General features: G+C 39.4%; 1 protein-coding gene across 1 annotated transcript in view; it reads left to right on the top strand.

Moving 5' to 3' along the window:
- LOC140236819 (HEAT repeat-containing protein 1-like) overlaps nt 1–26,140 on the top strand; it is a 41,696-nt gene extending 15,556 nt beyond the window's left edge. The window contains exons 17-45 of the mRNA XM_072316756.1: nt 19–244; nt 2,522–2,685; nt 3,513–3,705; nt 4,699–4,883; nt 5,350–5,577; nt 5,977–6,213; nt 6,683–6,814; nt 7,281–7,372; nt 8,464–8,631; nt 9,315–9,430; nt 9,919–10,040; nt 10,527–10,655; nt 11,331–11,576; nt 12,079–12,202; nt 13,978–14,171; nt 14,789–14,841; nt 15,205–15,328; nt 16,014–16,157; nt 16,746–16,961; nt 17,796–17,923; nt 18,648–18,747; nt 19,973–20,128; nt 21,160–21,294; nt 21,853–21,957; nt 23,101–23,266; nt 23,813–23,973; nt 24,742–24,900; nt 25,492–25,600; nt 25,994–26,140. Coding sequence (XP_072172857.1) covers nt 19–244; nt 2,522–2,685; nt 3,513–3,705; nt 4,699–4,883; nt 5,350–5,577; nt 5,977–6,213; nt 6,683–6,814; nt 7,281–7,372; nt 8,464–8,631; nt 9,315–9,430; nt 9,919–10,040; nt 10,527–10,655; nt 11,331–11,576; nt 12,079–12,202; nt 13,978–14,171; nt 14,789–14,841; nt 15,205–15,328; nt 16,014–16,157; nt 16,746–16,961; nt 17,796–17,923; nt 18,648–18,747; nt 19,973–20,128; nt 21,160–21,294; nt 21,853–21,957; nt 23,101–23,266; nt 23,813–23,973; nt 24,742–24,900; nt 25,492–25,600; nt 25,994–26,082 — 4,401 coding nt within the window. The 3' untranslated portion in view covers nt 26,083–26,140. The remainder of the gene's footprint in view (nt 1–18; nt 245–2,521; nt 2,686–3,512; nt 3,706–4,698; nt 4,884–5,349; nt 5,578–5,976; nt 6,214–6,682; nt 6,815–7,280; nt 7,373–8,463; nt 8,632–9,314; nt 9,431–9,918; nt 10,041–10,526; nt 10,656–11,330; nt 11,577–12,078; nt 12,203–13,977; nt 14,172–14,788; nt 14,842–15,204; nt 15,329–16,013; nt 16,158–16,745; nt 16,962–17,795; nt 17,924–18,647; nt 18,748–19,972; nt 20,129–21,159; nt 21,295–21,852; nt 21,958–23,100; nt 23,267–23,812; nt 23,974–24,741; nt 24,901–25,491; nt 25,601–25,993) is intronic.
- Nucleotides 26,141–26,816: the final 676 nt, after the last annotated feature.

The raw sequence follows: 26,816 nt of genomic DNA, 5'->3' as shown, positions 1-26,816 counted from the left end.
ACAACTTCATCACTATAGGAAGAAAATGTGGAAGAAGAGGAGACCATCCTCCAGCCCATTTCCACCGCGACAGATCCCCTCCCCGGAGACTACCACCAGCAGCTGGTGAAGCTGCTAACCCTGAGGAAGAAGCACCGAGTAGCCGGTACCGTGTACTTCCATGTAGCTCAGGTGCACACCATTGGCTGGCTGCTGGAATGTCTGGTGCTCTCGATGGCACCGCTGTCCCAGAAGCTTACTCCAGGTGAGATGTTTTTTTCTTGTGGAGCCATTTCTTGTCATTGTTCATTTCTTTCTGTTATTTAGGAGGAAAGTCAGTAAAATAGTGAATACTTGGTCGAGAGTGAACAGCTCATCATGTCTTGAATGGCTTTAGTTTTGAAGAAAACATCAGAAAAGTAGAAGTCTTTATAAATCAGAATTTTTGCCACATACATTGTATTTCCTGCCACTTTGGAGCATTTCACTGTGGAGTGTACACCCATTTCTCGAAACTGCAAATTATAACACAATGACAGATATATTTTGTGATTGTTAAAGGGATTGTATAGTTTTGGTTGAGACCTAATTTCAGGTTTCGAACATTTTTGGTGAGATAATGAGAAATCTCTTATGAAATATGAAAGAGCATGTAATTCTATGAGGAATTCAACGTTTATTTGATGAATATTGGTTTTGCAATGGCTGAGATATCCAAAAAAGAGCAATTCGCATAAAGTGTGGGACCCACACTTTATTACGATTGCTTTGTTTTAATTTGTTTTTGGATGTTTCGGTCATTCCAAACCCGATTCTCATCAAGTAAACTTTGAATTCCTCTTAGAATGGTGTACTATATCATAATTGTTTTCTTGGTATCTCACAAAAAGTTAAAAGCCCAATTCTCATCTCCACCAATACTGTACCCTCCCTTTAATGTCAGAAGATACAGTGCAGTAAAAGATGAGGATGATAAGCAGGAGTAACCCATAAATGTGTGTGATAGCGATGTTTGCAAACATTGAGCTCATGCTTGACGTGCACCTTCTCTTTGTTTTTATGCCTCCGCCAACGAAGTGGCCGGAGGCATTATGTTTTCGGGTCGTCCGTCCGTCCGTACGTCCGTACGTCCGTACGTCCGTACGTCCGTACGTCCGTCCGTCCCGTTTTGTTTTTGTCGATATCTCAAGAACCGTGTGGTGGTTTTGCATCAAACTTGGTATGAGGGTATATCCTTGGGGGACGATACTTTGTGTGGATTTTACTGTCACAGGGTCAAAGGTCAAAGGTCACAGGTTATTTTGTGAAAAAAAAATTGAAATTTCATGTTTTTCTCCATATCTCGCAAATGGTTCAAGGTATCTTCATGGAACTTAGTATATATGCTTGTACCGATGGGCAGTGATTATCTAGGGAAGTTGGGGGTCATGGGTCAAAGGTCAGGGGTCAAAGGTCAAGGTCAACTCCTCAAAATATAACTACTTTCCTTATATTTATGCAGTGCCTGAAGGATTTTTGTAAAACTTGATGTATGCATGTATAACCCAATATATATTCTGTGGGAAGTTTCTTGCCAAAAGGTCAAAGGTCAAAAGGTCAAAGGTCAAGTGAAAGTGCTAAATTGCACTTTTTCCTCCATATCTCAAAAATAACTCAAGAAATAATAATAAAGAAATAACTCATGAAACTTACATATTTATGCATGTTCTACCTAACAGTGATTCTCTTTGGAACTGTGGGGTCAAAGGTCAAAGGCCAGGTTTCGATAATACTATTTTACCATTTGATACTGAAATTATACTTTTTCTCAATACCTTGAAAATTACTCAATGCATAAACTTGTAAAAGGGTCAAAAGTCAAGTGAAAATCATCAGTTCCCCCAAATACCTGCACTCTTGATGTTTTAATCATTCATCCAATTGAACCTAGTTCTAGGAAAGTGAACATTCAGCACATTTGTGGCAAACCTGTCATTTTAATATTTTGCCAATTGTGTGAAAGTGTCATCACACATTGTCAAGACATTGTACTATAGACCTAATAGGAGAACCATGTATTATGGCGGAGGCATACACCAGTCGCCGTAGCGACATTTCTAGTTTAAATCACTATTTACAGTAGTTGTACATTGTAAGTCTGTAATAGCATTGACCTTTGAAGAACAGTAGTAGATGTTGCCAATATGATAGCACAAACTGAAGTTTTAGATCTTATTTTGACAGAAAACAGGAGCCTATGGAAAATGCAGATATCAATAGCTCTGTCTATACCATATGTCCTGTACTTGTACCTACAATGGATTCCTCATGTCGTAAACCTATACTTCTGTCTTTGCCTTTATCTCGTACCATAGATCTGTATCTATCCCACATTCTGCATGCATTTTCCTTTTACCTTACACCAAACATTTAAACCCTACACCCTGTGCCCTTAATATGTTACCTTATGTCTTTAATATGTCATATCCAACCTGATATTTCATAACTAATGCCTAGTAACAATTGAAGTCCTAAACCTATATTTTGATTCATGTTATTCTAGGCACAAAGTGGTGGGTTCCAGGTGCAGGGAGTGATGACCTTCAGGGCCAGTATGTGACTTTCTTGCTGCGACTCCTGGACATCCTACTAGAAGGGTCAATGGACTGCAGGATAAAGACTGGACCCTGCCCACGATTCAGGGAAGCTGTCCAATGCATCATGAAGGTACAATAGCTTCGTGATTTCATGACATACAATGTAATAGCCATCACATCAAAGACAGTGTAGGTCAGAGCTCCCCTCAATGTAAAGGTGGTTCCTTATCTTGTTCCAGAACCACTGGAAACTTTTTGTTTTGTTCTTTCCTGTATTTATTTGTTCAAGTTTAAAGTTTTCTTTTCTTTCTTTCTTTTCTTTCTGTACGAAAGTGCAATGGTAGGTTATGAGTTATACGGACCCAGTAGGGCCATCACAGGGGCTCTTGGCCTGTAACAAAGCTTCATAATTCTAATCATAAAGTAATGAACCTAAAATGATGTACAAGTATCAAATGTCAACTGAAGGGAAAGGTAGCCTTTGTATTCTTTGTAATGTCATGATAGTTCAGTTGTACAGTTCTGACAAAATGGTGTACAAAGATACATCGAGTGTCATAAATAGCCTCACCTTGCACTGAAAGCCAGGACTATAGTTTGCCATTTAATACCATTGTACATAAAGGGAGCTTCTTAAACCACATTAATTATTCAGTCAACTTGGGTAAAGTGTTATGATGTGTAACATATATGTGATTACAATGAAGCAATGTAATGATGATCTCCATAATATCCCTTTGGCAAGATATTGCATAAATTCTGCAGAAATAGTAGCCCTAACTTGTGAAGAAGTTTGCAAATGTGAAGAGCATCCACAAAAGGGAGTCGTGTAATATGTAAACCATACTTTGTCTGAAGCGAAGTGTGTGTGTGTTACGTACAATGAAAACAAATGAAATCAAATAAACAAAAACACCAAGCAACCTGTGATTGTAATTCTAATGATGATTTCAACAGCACCACTTCACCGATCTGCCACACTTCGTGAAGCTGCTGCAAGTGGGCTGGATGGGTCATGTGACCTCCCCCAGAGCTGTGGGATTCGTTCCGACCCCCATGTTCCAGGTTAGGTGCCTCAACATGGGGGCAGTGCTCCACCAATCACTACCACAAGATGCTGTGCTGAAGCTGCTGGAGAAGGACAGCATCAGTAAGTTTTCAGTTAAACGTCTGCAAGCTTATTTATGGTTTTCGGTTTTTATTTTTAGACAGAGCATGTATCTGCAGGTGCTTACAAAATATATAAAAGCAGAGATATTCATTGAAATACAACGTGTTTTTCACAACATTTCCTCCTTTCTTTTTTCTCCTTCAACTTCAACAATTTATACAAAGACTGACAAAAAGAACACTGGTGTGATGACAGAAGAATTGTGCAGTGAAACTGATATGGAGAAGTTTTTTTCTCTCTCCTTTTTTTTTTTTTTTTTTTTTTGTAAACCCACAAGGGATAATGCTATGTACCTCCAATAATGGTGTTTGTTGCAGAGGATTTTTTTTTTCAAAAAAGGTATGTGAGGTGTTAGTTATGTTTTAATTTGAGCTTAACTTATTTGCAGATTTTGATTTTGTATTCAGAATATACCAATGAACTGGAAGACTATTTAGCTAAGATGGGCTAGATTTTGTAAATTAATCTATTTCCGTGAATAGAATGTTTAGTAGTAAAAGCATATTTTCCTATGCTGCCAAACTGCCTTGCCCACAGCAATTTGAACTAGTACAGTGTTTGGTATTTGCTAGAGTATCATAATTATGACGATTCACTTAGGAGTGAACTGGCGATTTCATTATCTTGGGAAACATTCTGTGTTTCTGAGTACCTCTCAGTACAATTTTGTGTGAAAGATCCTGAAACGGACAAATGAAGTGTAAGAGCAGTGACAAGGTATGGTGAGTAGATGAGAAGGAACAGTGTCCACTGTGTACCTGATTCTGTGGAGGGTCTCTGTCCTTGAAGGGGACTGAACTCTAAGCATTTTTTTTCCTCCATGGATACAGTGACACACAGACCTCATCCTTGTCAAAATTTGATCGAATTTGATCAAATTTGCATGTGTGCTGAGCCATGAGTGAGAACACATCTACCTCGTGACCTCCAACTTCTATGTGATTGATAATTTTGCATCTCTTCCCCCTATAGCTGTGCCTACCTTGTTGATTGCATTGTCAAGTGGTCTGGAACCAGTGAGGGTGGTGGCCCTGAAGTGCCTGGCAGCGCTCGGAGACAGTTACCAGGGCAACGGTCCCACCCCATACTCCTGGCTGGTTCACCGACTTCTCAAAAAGAAGGAGGAGCTGTCCATGGATGCAGACTATGTCAAACAGGTACTTGGATTTGGTAACCTTGTCACAAAAAACAAACAAACAAACAAACAAAACCCCCCTCCAAAAAAAAAAATAAAAATAAAAACCCCACAGAATTGTGATTTACTCATCTCTGTGTGGTAACTCTCCAAAATCGAACTGAAATCCGGGTTCGGTGTCAGGACAAAATTCATGAGTGAAAGTTTTGGATTGTGCTGCCATATATGAAGAAAAAAAAGAGAGAAAAGTCTGATGATTAAAGATGGGATCAAACAAAATGTTACAGCTGCTTAAACTTGTGAAGTACATCCCTTTTTCAGTTCCTGTTTCTGTTACAAATAACATCAAGGTGTGGAGTTCAATGTATCTGAAAGATGGGTCTCAAGTACAACTGATGTCCTTTCAGTTTTGTTCTTTACTTTTATTTGGTTATTTTAATTTAACATGATTTCTGCAATTTATATTTTCTGCAATTTATCTTCTCCAGGCCTTGGGGAATCTGCTCATGAAAGCAAACAGAGCACCAGTAGTCAAGACACCTTCTAAAAAGAGAAGGGGAGCAGCAGCTGCAGCTGGCACGGATGTGAAAGTAGACAGTGCCACACAGGCCAAACTCTGCCTGGAATGGCTGCTGGACTGTGTGAAAGAGAAAGGGGAGATTCCACACCATGCTCAAACTTCCCTACTTGGCCTGCTTCAGCAAGTGGATAGCAAGGTAAATCTTCATCCTATTACTTTCTCATGTGCATGTGTTTGTGTGGACGTGTATGAAATTTGAGTCAATGTGAAATAATCCAATATGCTTGAAGCCAGTGATTATTGATTTGCACACAAGTCAGAGAAAGTTGCCTTGAAATGACATTATCAATGAACACTGGGTGTTCATCGCTTGATGAACACATTCCCATACACCAGGAAAATGAGCAGTAGAAAGTATGAATACAGTTACCTAGGTAGTTGATGTATATTGTTTTATAGTGTTCTACTCTCTATAGTGAATTGATAAAATGTCAGTAACATGAGCAGATCAGATTACCTTTGATGTGTTTCTAATGTTTAGATGGATATAATGTATGTACTAAATGATTCAAATCTCATTGCCTCATTTCTATAGCTTCTTCTGTCATCGCTGCTGGCCATGCTCAAGGATCTCTTGGCCGAGTCGGCAGACCAAGGCTCCCTCGACGAGGCCCAGACTAGATCCCTCCACCACATCCTTGGTCACGTGACCCCGCTGACAGCCGGTGAGATGGCGGACAGTGAGTCTCTGGACCTGTTCCTAGAAGTTCTGTCCAAGGAGGACCCAACGGCGCAAGGAATGGACTCTCCTCAGACTGCAGCCCTGCAGCAGGTAAGACCTGTTCCTCTCTCAAAAATCTAGTCTGTCTTAAATCCATTGGTTTGTGACGGTTCTTCATTGAATCATATCACTCTGAGAAGAGTAGTTAAAAGATTTCTTGCTGTAGATGCCTGCCATGACTTTTTCTTCTGTTTTGACATTCATAAACTATACCATTTCTTGCAAAAAGATAACTAGCCCATTTCGGACGACTAATTTTCAGAGGGGTCCATTTGACTTTACCCTCACATAAAAACAAATACACCAAAGCAAACTTGAAAGTATAACAGTAAAAAAACTATAATTATGTAATTGTTGAAGTAATGAACATTGAATTAAAAAACTGAGGTTTTTATGCATGTATCTTTACTTAACTGAGGTAAGACAAACAAACAAACAAATAAACAAACAGATGAGAATGAGGGAAAGAGAAGATTGAGACTGCGAAGATTACGTTTGTATGTTTCATTCATCTCTACAGATGTCTCCAGCATTTTACCTGGCTCTGCCATCAGCTGATATCCAGCAGAAAGTCTTGAGCAAGCTGATCGACCTTCAGGTGGACACCGAGAGGTCAGCTACGGCTGGTCGTATAGCTAAGGTCATCAAAAAGGTCAGCTTTTGTGTATGAATTGTCTATCCCCATTTGATTTTGCTTTAAGAGTAGCTGTATCCAATATATCTGCATATGGTATTTTAGGGATAAGTTCTACATGTATGTTCAGTGTTTGTGCATACATGTACAGTGTATTGATATGAATGTGTGTTCATGGATTTGGGTTAGAAATAGGGATTTTATATACATTGTACTATAAGTCCTTTATTTTTCCCCCATATCAGCCAACATCATTGTTCTGAATGAATCATTCATAGCTCTGAATCAGGAAATGAGCTTGAAAGTCATTAAAACATGCTATGAGGTATTTTACTCGTGAATTATGCATATGATGGGTATGATGCATACAATGACAGTAAAGGTGAGGTAATAAAGTGTTAGATTTGATGAGTAAAGTTTCGTTGATCCTCTTAGGGGCTTGAAAGACATCAATATTTTACTTTTGACTGTTTAACCTCCCCAGTTGCCCTTCACCGCTGCTCAAATTGTGACTGAACTGAGCAAGATCTGTAGTGGTCAGAAACCAAAAAGTTTGAAGGAAGTCAAGAAAGCAAGGTAAGCATTTCACTTTTTGTATTTTATCAACATTTATTAAGTTGTGCAGTGATTCTTTCCCTGTATTTGTGTTACCATTTGTTTTTAGGCATCACCGATCTCAAGATGAGTTGTAAATTTAGATCATGGGAATATGTCATTCATGCATCTGTTTAAAGGACAAGTTCACCTTCATTAACATAAGGATTGAGAGAATGTAGCAATTTTAGTAGAACACATCATTGAAAGTTTGAGGAAAATCGGACAATCCGTTCAAAAATTATCAATTTTTGAAGTTTTTGTGCAGTCACCGCGGGATGAGAAAACTACTGCAGTGTATGATGTCACATGCGTACAACAATATAAGGAAAATATAAAGAGAATTTCACAAAATATCATCTTTTGAAAAAAGTACACATTCCCTTGACTCGTTACTGACATATGTTATGGGTAATATTATTCCAATTGCCTTTAGAAAGAGGCAAGTCAAGTGCTCCTTTATTATGCGAAAAAAGTGAAAATATGTTGTATTTTCTTTACATTTTCTTTATACTGTTGTACTCATATGACATCATGAGCTTTAGTAGTCTCCTCATCCAGCGGTTCCAACACAAATTTTTAAAAATTCATAACTTTTGTATCGATTGTCCAATTTTCCTCAAACTTTCACTGATGTGTTCTACTAATATTGCTGCATTCTCTCAATCCTTATGTGTATGAAGGTGGACTTGTCCTTTAAACAAAGTACAGACTAACTTCACATTATGGACGACTTCAAAGTAAATAGACTTTAGATAACATTTCAGTCAATGTGAAGCTTCAGTGAAAATATTCATTATTAAAGTCAAAACAGTGCAGCATGTGGAAGGGGTTCTCTTTTGGTCAGACTTATGTGTAAGTATACATACTTGACATCATATTTGTTATAGTGCACTGAGAAAATATCATTGGTCTAAAACTGTGATGTATTAATGTGTGTATTTCAGTGTCTAATTGTTGACAGCATAGAGATGTTGAAGTTTTGCTGAAAACATCACTGATTTTCTTTTTAATACTTACTTGGAGTATAGTCTTGGTGCATGACAATGTTTTTTCATGGTTTACTCTTATAGACAGAAACAGAGGCAGGCGAGTGAAGAGGAGACTGCCCAGGCAGTAAACATTGAGGGTCGCCCCTGGCAACGGGTGACGGCCATCTTAGAGATGTTGCAGCAGAAGAAGCTGGGAAAGATTGCAGACTTGGAGACTCTTGTTCCCACGGTGTTCACCATCCTCAGTCTGTGAGTCTAATCAGAGAGATCTTCTTGTGCTTTGTGAATTGACCATAATTCACATTGGGCAGAAATCAAAGTATGGTACAAATTTTGTTTGGTGCCATATTCAAATTTTACATTGCCTGATTTCTCTACTGAAGTGTTTACCACCACTTTTCTTTATCATATGTAATTTTATGATGATTCTAAAACAAAATGTGTTAATGTGCGTCAAATTTATTCAGGCTCCATTTTACTCTCATCCTAATTGTCCCTAAAATATCTGTTCAGATCTTTGCCTTAAGTAGCTCTATTGCAATTTTCCTAGAAGTTTCTTTGCTTGAGAGGTAAATTCTACAGAATACAGTGTTGCTTTTTGTGTTTGTGTGCTTGTACATACTGTTTATTTTGTGTTTGTGCTAGATCATCTACATACCTTAGATGACTGTCACTTAGAAAGTTAATGTCTTAAAAAAAATTCTGTAACCAAGCACCTTGACAAAACAAAAACAATTGTACACATCTTGATGTGATTACACACTTGATAAGTACTGAAATAAAATTTTTTCCATCTCATGTATAAAATCAACAAGATATGAGTTAATGCAGTGAGTTTGTGGGATTTGCCACTTAATGGCTGTGACAGTTGGGGACATGTTGCTCTATTTTAACTCTTACCTGCCTGTTCATCTTGATTCTGTCTGAACAAGATGTCTGGACCTGCCGGCAGCGGGCCAGGGATCCAGTGAATACATCAAGCAGCTCCTTCTCACCACTCTCTCCAACATCTGTAATCACCTGGAGGCAGAAGGAGCTGAACAATTAGGTAATTTTGGCTGATGTCATTGTTACAATCACTGTTTGGTAGATTTACAACTCATGAATATGCCTTCCTGAGCAAGAAGGGGAGAGGAGCCTTTCCTTGCAAGCAAGGGGTGGAGCCTTTAAATGTATGCACTCTATCTTTAGTACTGGAAAAGATGTTGAAGTTGTATTGCCAAATTTGAGTCAGGATAGGCAATGGACTTCTTCAAGGTAAAAGTCTTTGATCATATTTGACCAAAATTGTATGAGATATGATACCCAGTATGCCCTGTTTAATGACAAGGTCGCAGGGGGACGGGGCATTATTTGCATTTGTCCACCTGATAAAGTACACCAGAAGACTACTTTTTGTAGTCCCAAGTATAGTCGGGCAGGTGTCTGTGAGAAATGCATGTTTTAGCAAAATCTGTTCATCCTCAACAGGTAAGATGTAATATTAAACTTAAGTGACTTTGTGATTAACCCTGCTTTGTCATCATTTTATTTCAGGCAAACTGAAGGAAGAACAGTTTAATGTGGAGCTGATCGTGCAGTGTATCCGAACCTCAGACAGTCCCCAGACACACAACCATGCCTTGATCCTCCTGGCAACAGCAGCCAAGATATTTCCGGTGAGTTAAACAATAATAATAGTAATAATAAAAAAGAACAATTCAAAGTTTGATATTCAACTGCAATAGGAGTATTGAATCATAATGACATAATTAAAAAGCATATATGCTACAACTTTGAAAGCTTTTTTTTAAGATTTATCTGTTGGTCACACATCAAATGATTAGTCATGAGTATTTCCACATGCAAATTATGGAAGGAAATGCTTTCGTGCCCTCATCTTCAGGGTTACCTGTCTGTTTCTGAAATAGAGAGATAGCATTGTTGTTGTGGAGCTCTGTAAGAAGAGAAGAACAGGGCAGCGTTTTGTGAAACTTGTCAGTCGCTAACAACTGTTTTAAACTACTGAAATCTTCACATCTGATTGGCTGAGAGCAAATTTGCCAGTGAAAGTCACTTACAAAAGACTTGATTCAAAATGGCCGCCAGGAGATGACCAATTTGAGTGTCTTGCTAATGTGCCATGTCTTCTCATTGATTGACAGGAACACGTATTACATAACATCATGGCCATCTTCACCTTCATGGGGGCGAGTTTGCTACGTCTGGACGACAGCCACAGCTTCCAGGTCATTCATAAGACCGTGCAGACGGTCATCCCAGCCCTGGTCAAGGTGAGTAGACCCAGTGAGACCCAGATGAGCATTGGTTCCAAAATAACCCACCAAGTAAACGGGAAAGTACAACTGTATGACCATGTTGGTCTTAAAATCTTTCCTTGATAATGTCAACTTCAAAATAGACTGTATGCACAGACAAGGTTTGCTGTTCCTGAAGTAGAATTCATCAGCGCATTCTTCCTCACATCTGTAGTGATCGTACCATATTTTGTACTGCATAGAATCATGGAAGTCATAATCAAGCAAATGATGCTGTGATGGTGTAATCGTATCTTCTTGTGTTGAGCAACTATGTGGCAGTCACATAATGGAGGGTTGTGTGAATATTTAAAAACCAAATCCTCCACACATATGCTTTGGAGCTCAAGTTGTGTATGTACACATCAGTGTGATTTGACTACAAGCTCCTCATTCTGGTACATTATAATGTTTCTCTAATTACTCAATATCTGCCTTGCAAATCATGGTTCCTTTGCATTGTACCATGGTATGTTGTGTTAATATGCAGATGACTTGGCTGCAAAAGCATTAAAAACGGAAATGGTTTTCCATAGGATTCTGAAAGAAAGGGTGTCTGATCTTTACTTCATGTGCAGTTTGCAGCCAACATTTGTCTCACAATGCATTTCCTGAAGTGTAAACCTGTATCATTTCTCCTTCTTCTTGCAGGCCAGTAAGGACCAGTCACTCCCATCATCCCTGGCCGACAACCTGGAGGATGTGGTTACCATGGTGATGCAGACCTTTGTGGATGCCTTCCCCCACATCCCCGAGCACCGGCGGCTGCCCCTCTTCACCCACATGGTGGAGTCGGTGGGCGGGCCGGACTACCTCTGGAGGGTGGTGCTGCTCCTCATCACTGGTTACGTGACCAAGGGAGGGGCTGCCATGCTCCCTGAGGAAATGGAGACCAAGGTAGGAAAATGAGGTTCAGTTGGTCCTCGAGCACTATCCCTTGGTGTCTTTTAACATCAGAGACTCAAGAACTTGTGCAAAACAGTCAGTAGGTGGTAGGCTGTAAGGCATTTTTCTTGAAGAAGGCAAAGGAAAAGGAGAAGACTTGATGGCATATAATGTGTACCTGCAAGCTGCTGTAGCAGAGAAAGTTTTGTACATGGTATTTGTGATTTGTCAGATCAGTCAGAATTACCATCGTATCTTTTCAGAAGTGCACATCCAAGTCATTTCTTGTGAGCATTTACAAAATATGGAGAAGATGAATAATAAGTGGAATATTGATGTTCCTAGTTCTTGCTGGAGAGATGCATCCACTCATACACTTCAGTCTTCAGCTGTGCATACCTCAAGATCAAATACACTTTGCATCCTTTCCATAGTTATTTGAAAAAATGATGGCCATGATTCTTGTGAAGAAAACACATTCATTTGAAATTGTACTGTCTGTTTTCACCTGCAGGGTCCGGGGAGAAATCTGGATTTCTGGCTTGCGCTGTGTCATCATTTTGACCCCAAGACACAGGTCACCAGTTTGGTGAATATCCTAGTGTATTTGGCAACTCTCAAGGAGCAGAAAGCAGAAGGTACGGACAAGAAATACAGTGAGTGATGATTTCGCAAAACACCTTTTTCTTCCACCTGTCAGTTTTGCTTGTAAAAATAGTAGATAGTTCCCCCACATTTACAACCCATTTGATACTCTTGATGCCTTTGGATGATCACGAGCATGCTTTGATGTTATGGATGAATATATAAATTGTTCATATGTGACCCGCTACAACAAAATGATCCTAAAGTCGCGCGGGGTCGATTATTTGAAAATTGCATGATATAATCCGCTAATCTTTCTGCTTTAAATTGATATATAGCACATTTTATCAAAATAATCGGCTGCGGAGATTTCAATGTTTAAAAGAGAGCATGTCGAGACGTCTGGAAAATCACTGTTTCGAGAAAAGCGCCCTTATAGTCTTCCTTTCGACGCAATCGCGATCAAGGGACACGCAAGTCAGTTTTCACCTCTGGACAATAGAAGGTAAGCCCTAGCAACCCCCGAAGAGTTCATTCAAGCACATCAGCGTCGGCGGTCTCCTCACCAACCAATCAGTGACCAGGATGTGAGAAGCGGCTGAGCATAGCGCATCCCGCCCGCACGCACCAGTCGACTGGGCAGTGTGCAAGCTTCACGCTTCGGTTAGCAGCAAGCAGCAAACTGACCAATGAGATCACTCTGGTCGTTGTTAGGGGCGGAACCTATCTGTGACGCTCAATCCAAATTTTGGAACCAGTTTCTGCTTCGTTGAAACGCCAAAAAACATGGCTCAGAAAAATATTATTTTTTTAATCTTTCCTTTGATCATTTTGCTTCAAAATTTCCACAGATAATAGAAGACATGTTAGACTCCAATAATATATCAAAATCAGAAAATCGTAAGTTTTGACCAATGTTAATGCTCTGACTTCAAACTCGATTTTCACGGCTTCGACCGTGCGCGACTTTAGGACCTTTTTGTTGTAGCGGGTCACATATTTGTTTCTCACTAATTTGCACATGCATTTTTTCTCTGCAAACATCATCATCTTTGATACATTAAAGCCTTACAATCGTGGCGAATGGTTTGTGCGGCACGGAGACGAACGCAACACACTGCCTCCCCCCATTCTGTATCAAATGTTGTGACACTGAATGAGAATAGTGCTGGCTCAATGGGTCAGCGAACACAGCTGGAGTCTAAATCACCAGACCGAAAATAGCTGTCCGAGCCACGAGAGCTTCCGATAAGTGCCGAATGGACGCTCACTCACAGTACACATGTGCATGAAGAGAGGCCAAAAGAGCCACGCGTCTTCTGGTCTCTCTCCTCCAATCACCACAGCTCGCGGTCACAATGTTTGTGTATGACACACACACACACACAAACGTGTCTCAGTGGCAGCACTGTCCCACGCGTTTATGGATAGCACTGCAGTGTGGCATTGCGCAGTTGCATGCACAAACTTCGGTCGTTTGGAAGAGTTACACAATAACGTACCATTAGGGGTGACGATCGTCCGTCTTTAACTTCCAGAACTAATCTGGACAAGACTACTGAATAGTTTGTGTTTTTGCATTCGTCCAAGCATGTCTATGCACTGAATATTTTGGAGGTCCCTTCAAAGTGAAATGTACTTTGAGCAATGTTAGATTCTTTAGATTGCAGTCCATTTTCTTATCGTAGTGTGGGTTAAATTCATCAAAATACTTTGAGCAAGTCTTACAAAGCCAGTGAGATTGGAAGTATTTTCTGTGCTAAAATGTTACATCTTTACGGCACACCGACTGAAAAAGGTCTCTTCAACTTTTCCATCTTTGATGCAGTCACGGCCCCCAAGACGCCATCAAGGATGACCAGGTCGACAAGGTCAACAGGAGCAGCTAGGGGGTCAGAGGTCAGGCCGCAGGACCTCATATTTGATGTGAAGCACCATACACCCCGTCAGCTCAGACACTTCCAGTTTACGTCCGTGGGATACCTGTCGCAGCTGCTCACTTCAGACACATTCATTGGCCAGGTAGAAATCCTCTGGGGGATTGTTTGGGGCACATTTGTGCGCATGTACTTGATTTTGTATTTTTTAATTTAGCTTGTTACCGTGCAATATTATTGTCAAATTTCTGGCATAATGTAGGAACAACTTGACTTACCTCTTTCAGATGGCAGGGAGAGTAATGTTTCCCTTCACATGATATAATGTTAGCAAAAAGTCAAAGGAATGTGTGCTTTTCATAAGAAAAGAATTTTTAATGAAATTCTCTTTGTATTTTCTTTATACCATTGCCCTACTATAACATCACATGCCATTGTTAAGCCTGTAGCCCTTTTATCCAGTTGAGACTGGACATAGATTCATCCAAAATGTTGGAAGAATTATAACTCTGAAATGGATTTGTCCACTTTTTCTTAAACTTCACTGTGCTCACTACTAATATTTCTACATTCACTGAATCCGCAGTTATATTTGAAGCAAATTTCTCGTATTAAAGTGCCACATTTAATGCCATGGATAGATAAGTGCGCCCTATTGTAGTTTTTAGAATCACGTAAGCAGGAGTGTTTGATATTGGGTTATTGTTAGTTCTATGCACTGCTTTCTAAGAATCATTTTATTTCAATGTTTTCTCCCAACAGCTTGTGGATCTGACAGAGCCAGAGTCAGCAGAGATGCAATCCTTGTATCAGAAGTAAGTCTCAAAATATACTTTCCTGTTTTGTATTTTCCATTATGCATGATATATCTGAATTGAAACAAAAACTGACGTTTATAAGCTTTAAAAATGCACTTGACTGAAACTGTTGATAGACAACTTTTCTCAGTCTTTTTTTCCTTTGCATGCTCTTCTCTCTTGTTATCTTCGGACTGAAGTTTGTTGCCATGCTTAAATAAATGACTGAAATGAAATGATATCTTTCAATAGAATTGTATATCTCTACATGTGATAATCATGTACATGATATATTCTGTATGCTTGTGTAGTAGCTCATGTGAAAGGGTTGTATTTTTGCCAAACTTTCACCTCCTTTTGAAATGCTGTTGCAAATTTCAGGTTACTGGAGCAAACGCTGTGCTACATCACCTATGTGGCCCAGTGCATCCACGACAACACAGATCCAAACACCGCCAAGTTCTGGAGGGCTCTGCTTCACAAGGCCTATGAAGTGCTTGACAAGGTAAATTTACCAAAATATATTCAAGATTAGATTTTCTTTCCAACCATAAGATATATCATGGGCCAGAATATCTATGGCCCTACAGAGCTCCTGGCATTCAGTATTTTCTGCCTTAGAATAGGACTCACTAATGTCAGTCAAAAACTAATGAAATATGAATTGAAATAAGTAAATACAAAGTAAAATACAAGGTCACAGACTGATTTATAAAAAGAAATATTCTCCTGTGTCTTAGTGTGTTTTTTTTTTCTGTATATTCTACAGATTTGGCTACAATGTATATGCCATATGAAGATCACACCAAATTCATGTAGTTTATAGTGTCATGAAGATATACAGTGAAACTGCAAAATGTATGTGACTGCTGCCCAGAAATTCCAAGTAAAATAATGAGTAGCATGGAAATTCTAGTTATTGAAGTTACACCATTGCATTCAATGAGCCATAATCATATTCTGTTTCTTGTGCTCAGATCAACTTTACAGACATTGATAGAGCATCTAGTTCACCTGTGAAAACTTGGCATTTTCATAATCTCTCAGTGTATACTTGTGCCTTGATTGGAGGAGATTAAAAAAATAATCATTGAAGAGATGTATTTGGAGAATTTAAGTGATAATCATTATTCATTGATATCTTCCACATTTCCCACGTAATGCGTGTCTTCCTTGCTGGGTCACCCCAGGTCAACTCACTGCTGCCTGCTAGGGTCTTCATCCAGGTGGTGTCTGGTCTCCTTGGCAACCGTCTCCCAACCATCCGAAGGAAGGCCATGGAGCTCCTCAACAACAAACTCGTCCAGCACAAGGAGGGCTTCCAGGACGAGGAGGTTGGTTTTCTATCAGAAGATGAAGAAGAAACAAAATTCATCTCTGCTTCTGAGTTATATTTCTTTCATCAACCATATTCTGAATTATGTGGTTTTCTATGTGTGTGTGGTCACATGATGGTCTTTTTTTTTTTGGGGGGGGGGGGAGTTGCATATATGATCATCTCTTGTATGTGTAATGTACATGTAGTTGAGGGAAATGGAAAAGTTTGCAAGTTTGGTACGAGAAATTCAGGGGAGACAGAGGTGGAAGTCATACAATGTATATACTAACATTATTAATCAGGTACAGTAATGTATTTGAAGTATCTGTTTTCATTCAGGACAATCTTCTTTTTTTATATTTTGATCTCATATCTATCATGATAGTAATTGTGTTGAAAGTAGCAAAGTGTCCTGAACTAGATAAAAATGGATGTGATAAAGCAGACCCGGAGACACCTGCTGAGCAAAGCAAATTATCGTTATTCCTGTTTCAGATGTATCCACTAGGTTGCCGGCCATCTGATTAGTCACATGTCTGTGAATTAAAGCATACTGTCAATCACAAAGTTTGCAAATTTTGCATTGTTTTTACCAACGAACCAGATTAAAATGCTGCTTGGGATGGTGGACACGTTAGTGTCCATCGTATCATCGCGGGAGAGCGCGGACTCCTCAGACGAGCTGGACGTCAACCGCCAGACTGCCCTCTTCAGTCTCAAGCTGCTGTGTAAGCTGTTCGGCAGCGAACACCGCCGCGAGTTCACAAGCGTCTTGGAGGTTGCTCTCTCCGTGGTTTCCGAGACTGACAGCAAAAGTCAAGTATGTGATACACTTCCTTTAGTTTGTGTCCCATCGAAATTGGCAGTAAAAGTTATTTTTGATTGAAAATATGCACAGTTTTCATCCTTCATTATCCTGTGCGTACTAGTTCTTGCCCTCTCTCTCTCTCCATATGTTTCTTCTGCTGCAGTCATACTGACAGCTCATTGAATTAGATGTGATCCAACTGTAACCTTGACCAAGAGTGAAACCAAAGATGATTTTCTACTGAGTTTGTTAAATAAACCGTTTGTTTTCATGATCATGGGCATAGGATATAATGAAATGTTGAATCCAATTTCAAGCTGTATTTTCTCTCTGCACCATTCTGAACAGGCAGAAGTCATAGAGTGAGAAATTACATTATGCATTACGGTCTTCCATCACACTCCTGTTGTAATGTATGAATATGAATCATTAATAACTATTACAACCAGAACAAGGGAGCACAACCTATAAAATCTTATTATGTGATTTTGACAGTACTATTATAATGTAACATTTGGATATTGTCACATCACCGGCTACTCCGTGTATATGTTGCCTGTATTTGTGGATGTGCGTTTTCAGTATTACAATGTTATTCATCTGTTAATATTATCTACAAGATATGGATAGGATTACTTGACTGTGAATTGCTAAATGTCAGCATTAAAATCGATGTTTCTAGTACTTTTCTTTGTATGAAGATCCATGCAATCAAGTGTACATGTCAAACAGATTTGTACATACAACAGATATAGATTGGATGGAAATCCATAGAGGTAGTATTCATGATAAAGATGTCTTATAAATCTGCTGAATTTCAAAATTCTCTTTATTCTCTGACATCAGGTGTTGGCCAGTGGCCTGCTGTGTGTGGCAGAAACCGTCAGTACCCTGGCTGCCCACGCCATCCCTTACCTCAGCCGCTTCATGCCCCTTCTCCTGGAATCGCTCTCCAGCAAGACACAGGTTGTCAGGTAGGGCTCAGTTTTTGTAAGGGGATAGGGGATCACCTAGTCGTTTCCATGGCAACTGCCATGGTGGAGCTAGAGAAATACAGGCACCAGCACTCTTCTTATAGTGTTTCTTGTGTCAAGTAATTCTGTGCATCCTTCTCAAATGCCTTGGGCCAATGTAATAATTATACAATATGAGATGAGGAACCACAGCTGTTAAGCCTGTATGATTACGCAGGAGGCTTTCAGAAATCTTCAACAGCTCTTCACATCTGGGTAACAGGATCTTTATGAGTTTCCGGGATTTGGGAATTATTTTTGCCTATTGAGATGCATGCAATGTGCAAGTATCTCCCCGATTGCTCCTTGAAATTTTCCTGATTTTGATTTGATGAATGTTGGCAGCCTTGATGAAAAACAGCAACTTGAATATACTTGCAAGTTCCCTGTCACCATCTCAGCAATGCACCAATCAGCAGGGAGTACTCCATTTGCTGTGGCAGCAACTGCAATCACTGAAAACTTGCAGTATTTGCAGATCTCTGTTTAGCCTCCTGGACATCAATTCATAGTGTGCAGTGTACCAGGTTTTTGCTGGATTTTTGTGAATGCTGTGCACACATACCAAACATATTCTACCAATAAGCACCGTTGCATGTGCCCACACTTTTACAAGGCAGATAGTTGGAACGTGTCTGCTAAAGGGAGAACTGACCTGAATTTTTTCTCTGCCTTTCCCTGACAGCTCTGACCTCCACCTGCTGAGCACTGTGACAGCGGTCCAGAAGACCCTGGAGACTCTACCTCACTTCCTCAGTCCTTACCTTGGACAGCTCCTGGAACAGGTGAGCTGGAACTCTCTCAAACCCCCCCCCCCCCCCCACACACACACACAATAATTAGTTGTATCTGTGCACTGTAAAAGCTGTTATTTTCTGGTACAGATATTTTCGAAATTGAGTGGGTCACAGACACTTTACTGATACAACTGTATGTACAATGTGCTCAGTGTATGACTGAGCGCACAAAGATACTACAGAACATAACCTAGTAGTTATTAAACTATACCGCAAGAAAACATAAGAGGCAATGTATGCCCTTTAATATTCACAGTGTACTAGTACACTTGGCTGTGCACACCACTGTGTGTGCCATGCATGTGTATCTGGCCAGCCATGGTCATGGTTTCGCCCCAGCTCGGAAGGTGCCAAATGCTGCGAAATGAGCATGTTTTTATTTTCGTGTCACAAATGGAATGTGATCAGGATCAAGTGGTGATATTTTCATGTGGTGTTAAATTTGTGTCCCAACAGTGATTCATATTTGCAAAAATTAAACCTGTGAAAAAAAAAATTAAAAAAAAACACACACACCAAAAAAACAGCTTTTACAGTATTACTCAGACTTTCTAAGTCCCCCTGATTCTGTGGGAGGCTCCCAAAAGACTTTAATTTCCCATAGTGTCCTGATCCGAGTATATTAAAGTGTCTCTGATTTGGGACTTGTTTTTCAGATGCATGTAACAAGCAATTGAAGGGGTCGGTGCAATATAGTGCTCACCCACACAATAGTCATTTTGAGATAATCGCTGTTAAATCTTTGGAAAGTGCATTCATTGTACATTAATAAAACATGAATGCTTTCATTTTTTACCATCTTATTGGTTGAATTCAAATATGATATTTTCATGGAGGTAAGAGTGAAGGATGAGGATTATGAAAATGTATGTAACTCAATTTTGACAAAAGTGTGGGTTAGCACTATATTGCACCGACCCCTTCAATTATCTCTTTGTTTTGCTCTTTTGAACCTCCATTGGAATTTGATGTGTACATGTTGGTAGCTATGTTATGCACAAGTCTTGATTTGATGTTTTCCATAACTCTGTCTGCTGTGTGTTTAACATGATATGAATTATACCTCGACACACTAACATACAATATTGTACCCTTACCAACATACCAACCAGTAAACACCATCTTATCTAGACCCAGGCGATGTCAGACATTCTAGATTTTTTAGTCTAGAGACTCTTCATGGCAACTATATGCATTCTCCTCTGGTTGCTAGGTGTGTCGCCTGTCAGCTGCAAGACAGGAGGAGGAGAAGGCCCAGCTGACTCTTCGCCTCAAGGCGTGTCGCCACCAGCTGGCCACTGCCCTGCCCTCCAGGGTCCTCATCCCAGCTGTGGTTGGGTGCTACAAGACAGTGGTGGACACCAGCATGGTGAGAGCCAGGAACCCCCTAAAAATAATAATAATGATAATAAAATGAAAATAAATATAAAAAATGAAAATGAATAAAGAAATAAAGAAATAATCAATCAATCAATCGGTCGGGTGATTGGCTGGTCGGTCGGTCAGTCTGTCAATCCAAGGAAGATTCTAGTACAGTTTGGACTGAATAGTGCATATACTTTCCAAAGTGTTACTTGAGTGAAAGTGTTGTTGGCAAAAGGTGATGTGGTATAGTAGATTAGACTCCTGAATTTCAAATGGAGGTCCCGAGTTCACATCCTATCATGTGCTTGCATCCTTGGACAAGATGTTTCTACCCACAGAGATCCTCTTTACCAAGGTGTAAAAATGGGTACCTGGCAATGTTGGTATAATGATGATGATTGCAAGGCTGTCAGGAAGAACTATGCTAAAACTGAAGAAGTTGCCCTAAATAAGACCATATTCTAATATAATATACATAAGGTAATTTAAATTTTAAATCTAATTGAGTCTCACATCACTGCCTTCCCCACTATGGATGTGATATATTAAGTCAATATTTATGTCATTTGGTCACACATTGTATATCACTACGTACTCCACTGTAGCAGAGTTTGTATGTCAAATCATATCTCCCACAATCCCTACTGTCTATACACCAAGTAGAAAGACATATTTTCCCTCCTTCAGTCATTATGTAGCCCTGAAGTTACAACCCTGGACAGTTTCCATAGCAGGGAAGGAAGTTGGCACGTGAATAAGACCTTTGAGTCTTTTTTTTTTAATTGCTTTAGAGCATTTTTGTATGCACTTATGTGGAGTGAAAGATGCCATAGAATGAAATTGTCCCATTGTTTACAACTCCATTGTAAAAGGTCATGCAAAGATGGTGCAAGATATATGACCTAAGGCCATGGTAACACATTCCTGGTTGATGCAAGAGAAAAAAAAAATCAGTGGCTTGTTTGTTTTTTTGTTTGTTTTTAGAAGTCAGATGATAATGTTTGTAATTATTCGTATTTCTTCTTGTCCCTCTAGGCCAGCATTGGCCCTCTGATGTCCATCCTGGGAGAACATCTCGGTCACCTGTCCAAAGAGGACCTCCTGGCTCATCACCACGCCACGGTCAACCTCTTCCTGACCGCACTGGACTACCGGTCCAGCCACCCAGAGGTGAGCTCCACGAGAGATGTGACCTTTTGTCTCCAGAGCTGCTCACTTTGCATTCAAATAGAAAGTCAGACTTTGATGAGGACTCTGGTAGAGATGCAAAAATAGGCTCTCTAAATACACCACTAAATTTGTTCCAGCACATAATATACGTAGTCAAGCATAACTGTTCACACACAAAAAATTAGCAAATGATTCTTTTTCCCCTCAAAAAATTTTGTTATTAAGAGGTCTACATTGAATTTGTTGCAAAAAAAAAGTTTGTTTTTGTTGGTCTGTGCATTAATTAAATAAGCCTCATTGTGTGAAAAGTGTTAATGTCCAGTGAGCTACTTTCAGAAGCTCTGAGGATGCTGTGTTCAATGTTCTTCTGACATTTTAATGGATGTACATATCTGTCTATCAGACAGTTTTCTGAGATTACCAAAACCTCAACCAACTTCGTCATGCAGAGTCACTTTCTGTCTTTAAGTGAGTTTTTCTTCACCTCTGAGGTTCTTGTCAGTACAAAAATGAGCACTCATTGAGTCGGTCATTATTGATTTCATGCTTCCTTCCCAGGATTCCTTGGACGAGGTGGCGGACATCGAGGGTCACGTGATCGCGGCCCTGCTGGACATGGTCCTCAGACTCTCCGAGGCGACGTTCAGACCGATGTACCTCAAAGTAAGGTTCCATCGTGTACCTGAAGATGGAAGAATTTGTGGGATAACAGTCTCTTGTTTCTCTCCATGTAGACTTTACTACAAGACAAGAAATAAGATTAAGAGTGATCATATTTGAGAGCAGATGGAGAAGAATATTCTTATTGTGCATTTGTGCTGTGTGATGAAAATTTTAATAGACTTTGTAATTGTTCTCAAAATGTTCAGACCAATTTACCATAGTGTAAGGTCTCATGAAGTTCAAAGAGTCTGGAATTTTGTAGGATGATACTTTCTGCTCTCTCTCTCTCCCCACGTAGACAAATCTTAGGGAGAGAGAAAAAAAAAGGCCATGGATATAAATCTTTTGAAATAAAACGAGTGTGTGTTTGTGTTTGTGATACCATGTGAAACTTTCTATTTCGATCATCATTGCTACATATGAAAAATTTGCAAAATTTCCTGTGATATATCATAACTGTTATAGGCAATCATATATCCAACTGTAAAGAATATCTACATATAGTAAATATATATTTATATAAAGTAGGTTTGCTACTGAGAGAATTTGCATTTGTCTGTGTCCGTTGACACTGTGGAAATCTTGAAAGTACTGTATCAGAAATAAATGCTGCAACCAAAGATTACCTGTCATTTCCCAGTAGTATGCATAGTATTTATCAATAGTATTATGTAACATAGTCATGAAGTTTCACTCATTTTGTGAATTTGAGGGTTTTTGTTCAGTTTCCCCACTGTTTTGTTACGGGTGATTGGTGCATTTATAAAGGATTTTAACTTCTTGAAAGACAAAGACAATCTTCTAAAGCAGAAGTCAAATGATAAGTGTGCCTATTTCTATGTGAAATTTCCCTGTAATGTATCTCTTTTCTCTCTTTCTTTATTTATCACAACGTATGCTTATGCTGAACTATTTCAGAGGCCACAAGATAAAGCAAATTGGTAGCAATTTACCTCATAAAGTTTTTATTATTTTTTTTTTTAAAGTAACTAATTCTGCTGTTCCTTGACGGTGGAAGATTATACTGAGGATCCCCAAAAAGATGGATACAAAGAAGTCAAAGATCAGACTTTGTAGATTTCCTCTGCAGATCTGTTTTGTCATTTATTCCCCTCACCACACCCCTGTTTCTTGTCTCCATAGCTCTACGAGTGGGCCAGCCGCAGCCACACCCCACACCGCCTGCTGACCTTCTACCGTCTGTCGGACAGCATCGCTGACCGCCTCAAGAGTCTCTTCTCACTCTTCGCCGGTCATGTGATCTCAAACATGGCTCAGTTGTTGGATGCCAACAATGTGGCCAAGGAGGGTAGGTCCAGCCTAGTTACAATGCACGCGAGCACTGCACCTTTGTGATTGCATTTCTGTGTCATTTGATTTCAGTTGTTTAACGGATGTGCTTGATACCTTTTGTCAATATATGTCAATATCAATATATGTCAATATCAATATATGTCAATATCAATATATGTCCCATTTATCTACATGACAAAGCATCTGGGAGGATATTTATATGAATTGTATTTGAAAAAAAAATGTAATTTTTAGGTGTCTCTTTAAAAGAAGTCTTTCACTAGTCTTTTCACAGAAGGTGATCCCCGAAAACAGTGGAAATTTGAATTCACCATTCTCTTCATTCACACAACTAGGAAAATCGATCTTGCCCTCTCTCTGCAAAGAAGTAGTGTTGTCTGTTGAGTTTGATTTAATTTACTTGTCTGCCATTGACAGTGATGATCCTAGGTACATTATTTACCTGTCTCAATTCTTTGCCTGGTTGTTATTTCTACTATAATACAAATGTTCTGTCAGCCAAAACATTAAACCCCTCTTACCAAATCATTATTTCATTCAGACAAGCCATCCTTTGAGGAATCTGAGGCCAATGCTACCGGGAAGGCATCCCTGTTGCTAGGATACATCCTGGACTGTCTCCACAAGTGCTTCCTCTACGACAAGGGAGACTTTGTCACCAAGGAGAGATCTGAGAGACTGATGCAGCCCTTGGTAGACCAGGTATTTCATTTTCTTTCATCAAGCCTAGAAGTGACCAACTAGCCATTTTGTAAGAAGAAAAAGCATTATTATTGTTGAAGAAATTAAGCAACAATATTTTGTAGCTTTCTCTCCAGGCTAGGATCAACTTGATGTCGTTCCACCATGCAAGTTACTGTAAAGCAAGATGTTTTCATGAATGGAGCCAATTGTTTTTTTCTCAGCATGAAATTTTCCTGAATTTCCACTGGCATTCAATACCTAAGTAGTGTAGATAACAACTTTAGCATGCATTTTTATGTCGTGAATCTCAGCTCTCATGAAATTTGCAAAATTAAAATGCACACGAATATGTCTGGTTTTACAGTATCTGTGTGTTTTACTCATGCACGAATTATATTGCATCATTGTGCTTGGTCTCTTTTGATTGGCAAGTGGATTTTGATTTTTAGATGCATTGTGATGATACATTTTCAGAGAATGAGATACAAATTTTGTCTTGTTGGATAAACATGTTCTCTACTATGAATTCAGTGGACCATTGTCATTGTCATTGGTTTCACCAAAAAGCCGTGCTTTTCATTCATACATTGATATATGTACTACATAATATGCGTATAGGTGTGTTTGCATTTAATTCTGTATTTGTGTGTGCGTATGTATAAGTGCTTCATTGCATTTATCTTGTTTGATTTTTTTTTAAATCCATTCTTTAATCCCTTTGTTCATCCATGCGCCTGTCATTTGTTAACTTCTATCTGCCCACCTGTGTCTACTTTCCCCGTCTAGATTGATAACACACTAGGAGGTGATGATGCCTACCAGGACCGCATCACTGGCCACCTGACCCCCTGCCTGGTGCACTTCATGGTTGCCGCTAGAGACCCCTCAACCTGGCAGCCACTCAACTACCAGGTTCTGCTCAAGACGAGGAGCTCTTCTCCCAAGGTGAGTCTGGGAGAGGAGGAAAAACTTTTTTTATTTATTGGTGATCTTTGCTGTGTTATATACCCTCTTCTTTGAGAAACTTATGCAGCTGTTTGTTCGTTTTCATTGCCTTGCTCATGTCAGGAAATTAGTGTCAAGAGTCATGTCTATTCTCAGCAATTAACTAATCTTCTTAAAAGGACATGCTTACATACATTTTCTTTCTTTTTTTTCCAGCTAAAAAGAAAGAAGGAAATATAGGTTCAGTCAAATGAAATTTTTTGCTTGTTTTTCGTACAGCATTACATCTGATGCAGTTGGCTAGAGAGCCAGTGATACAGCAGATCCAAAGTGCATTTTTTTTGTCTTTGACAGGTGCAATTGTAGATTTTGAATATACTAGTAAAACTAACCTGTTGCATTGTTTGTGTAAACACAGATTTTGTGTGTATGTATGTTTGTTTGTTTAGGGAAGAATTGAGGGAGGTTTAGCAAGATGTTATCATAGAAATTAAGTTGGTATTTCCATGAATAGCGAAGTTATTAGTGATGAAGGCATTACAAAATGATTAACACCTCCTCCCTTTGTAATCCCTTCCTCTCTGTGCACAGGTGCGCTATGCAGCCCTGACTGTCCTCCAGTCCCTCCACCGACAGCTGGGAGAGGACTACCTCTCGTTGCTACCGGAAACCATCCCGTTCCTTGCCGAACTCATGGAAGGTAAACTGAGAGATATACCTCTTTATTTTTGCTGGGGTATGAAACCCAAGTCATCATCATCATCATCATTGATAACATTGTTCTTATCCATACCATCAATGTTATATTCCAAATGTTCTTTGATAGCGACCTCTTCACCAATGGTTTTGACTGTTTCCTTCATGTGCATCATCTGTGACCAAGTACAACGTGTGATTGCACAAGTTATTTTCTGAAGTAAAATAGTGTTCGTTTAAAAACTAATGGGAGATATGACAAACTTATAGAGTATGAAATATTGGTTGAAGACTCCCTAAGAAGAAGGGGATTCTTGCTCATCAAAATCCTAGCCACTCTGTAAGCCCCCCACTCCTTAATGAAGGTCATGTGTTTTTGTATTCTCTTGCTTGGCAGATGAGTCGGAGGAGGTGGAGCATCACTGCCAAGACGTTGTGGTAGAGCTGGAGAAGACACTGGGAGAGCCGCTTCAGAAGTACTTCTAAGTCGGAGGATGATTCTCCCCACTGGTGTCATTCAATCAATCAACTCACTGCATCCTCTTTGCTCACATCTATTTCTTTCTTTATTATTATTATTATTATTATTATTATTATTATTATTATTATTATTATTTTGGTGGTGGTGTTGTTGACTGAATATCTTTCATTTATATTTCATTCATTGCGCTTGAGAAAACATCAGGTATCGAATGTGGAGAAACTAGAGAAATCTTCATGCAAAATGTATGTGTGCTAGAAACCAGAAAAGCATGCAAAAGGCTTGTTTGAATTTGTTATCTAAAAAAAGCATGCTTTCACTGTTGATGCTAGAGCTGGAATGATGATGACTGGTCAGGAGTTCTAGTGAGATATATTGCAAAATGTAGGCCTATTGTGGGGCTGATTTTGTTTTGTTTTGTTTTGTTTTGTCTGTACCATAATGCTGACTTTGAATCATTGTCAGTTTTCTATAAAGAGCCCTAAAAAAGTACAGACACAAGGACAAATAAAGGACTGTACGAGCTGAAATTTTCGCCTACAGATATTTTCGCGAATTGCTACTCGGAGGACATTTTCGCACGTTGTTAATTTCGCGGTTGCAAGGGTCTAACTGAACTTACTTATTTGCGCGTTGTTATTTTCGCAGTTCAAAGGCGATTCGCGAAATTCGCGAAAATAAAACCACCGCGAAAATTTCAGCTCATACAGTAAACAGTAGGGCTTTAGACATGTCCAGT

Source organism: Diadema setosum, chromosome 13, assembly GCF_964275005.1.
Source record: "Diadema setosum chromosome 13, eeDiaSeto1, whole genome shotgun sequence".
Taxonomy (NCBI): domain Eukaryota; kingdom Metazoa; phylum Echinodermata; class Echinoidea; order Diadematoida; family Diadematidae; genus Diadema; species Diadema setosum.
Note: the sequence above shows the minus strand (reverse complement) of the source record. Positions and strands in the feature narration are given on the sequence as shown.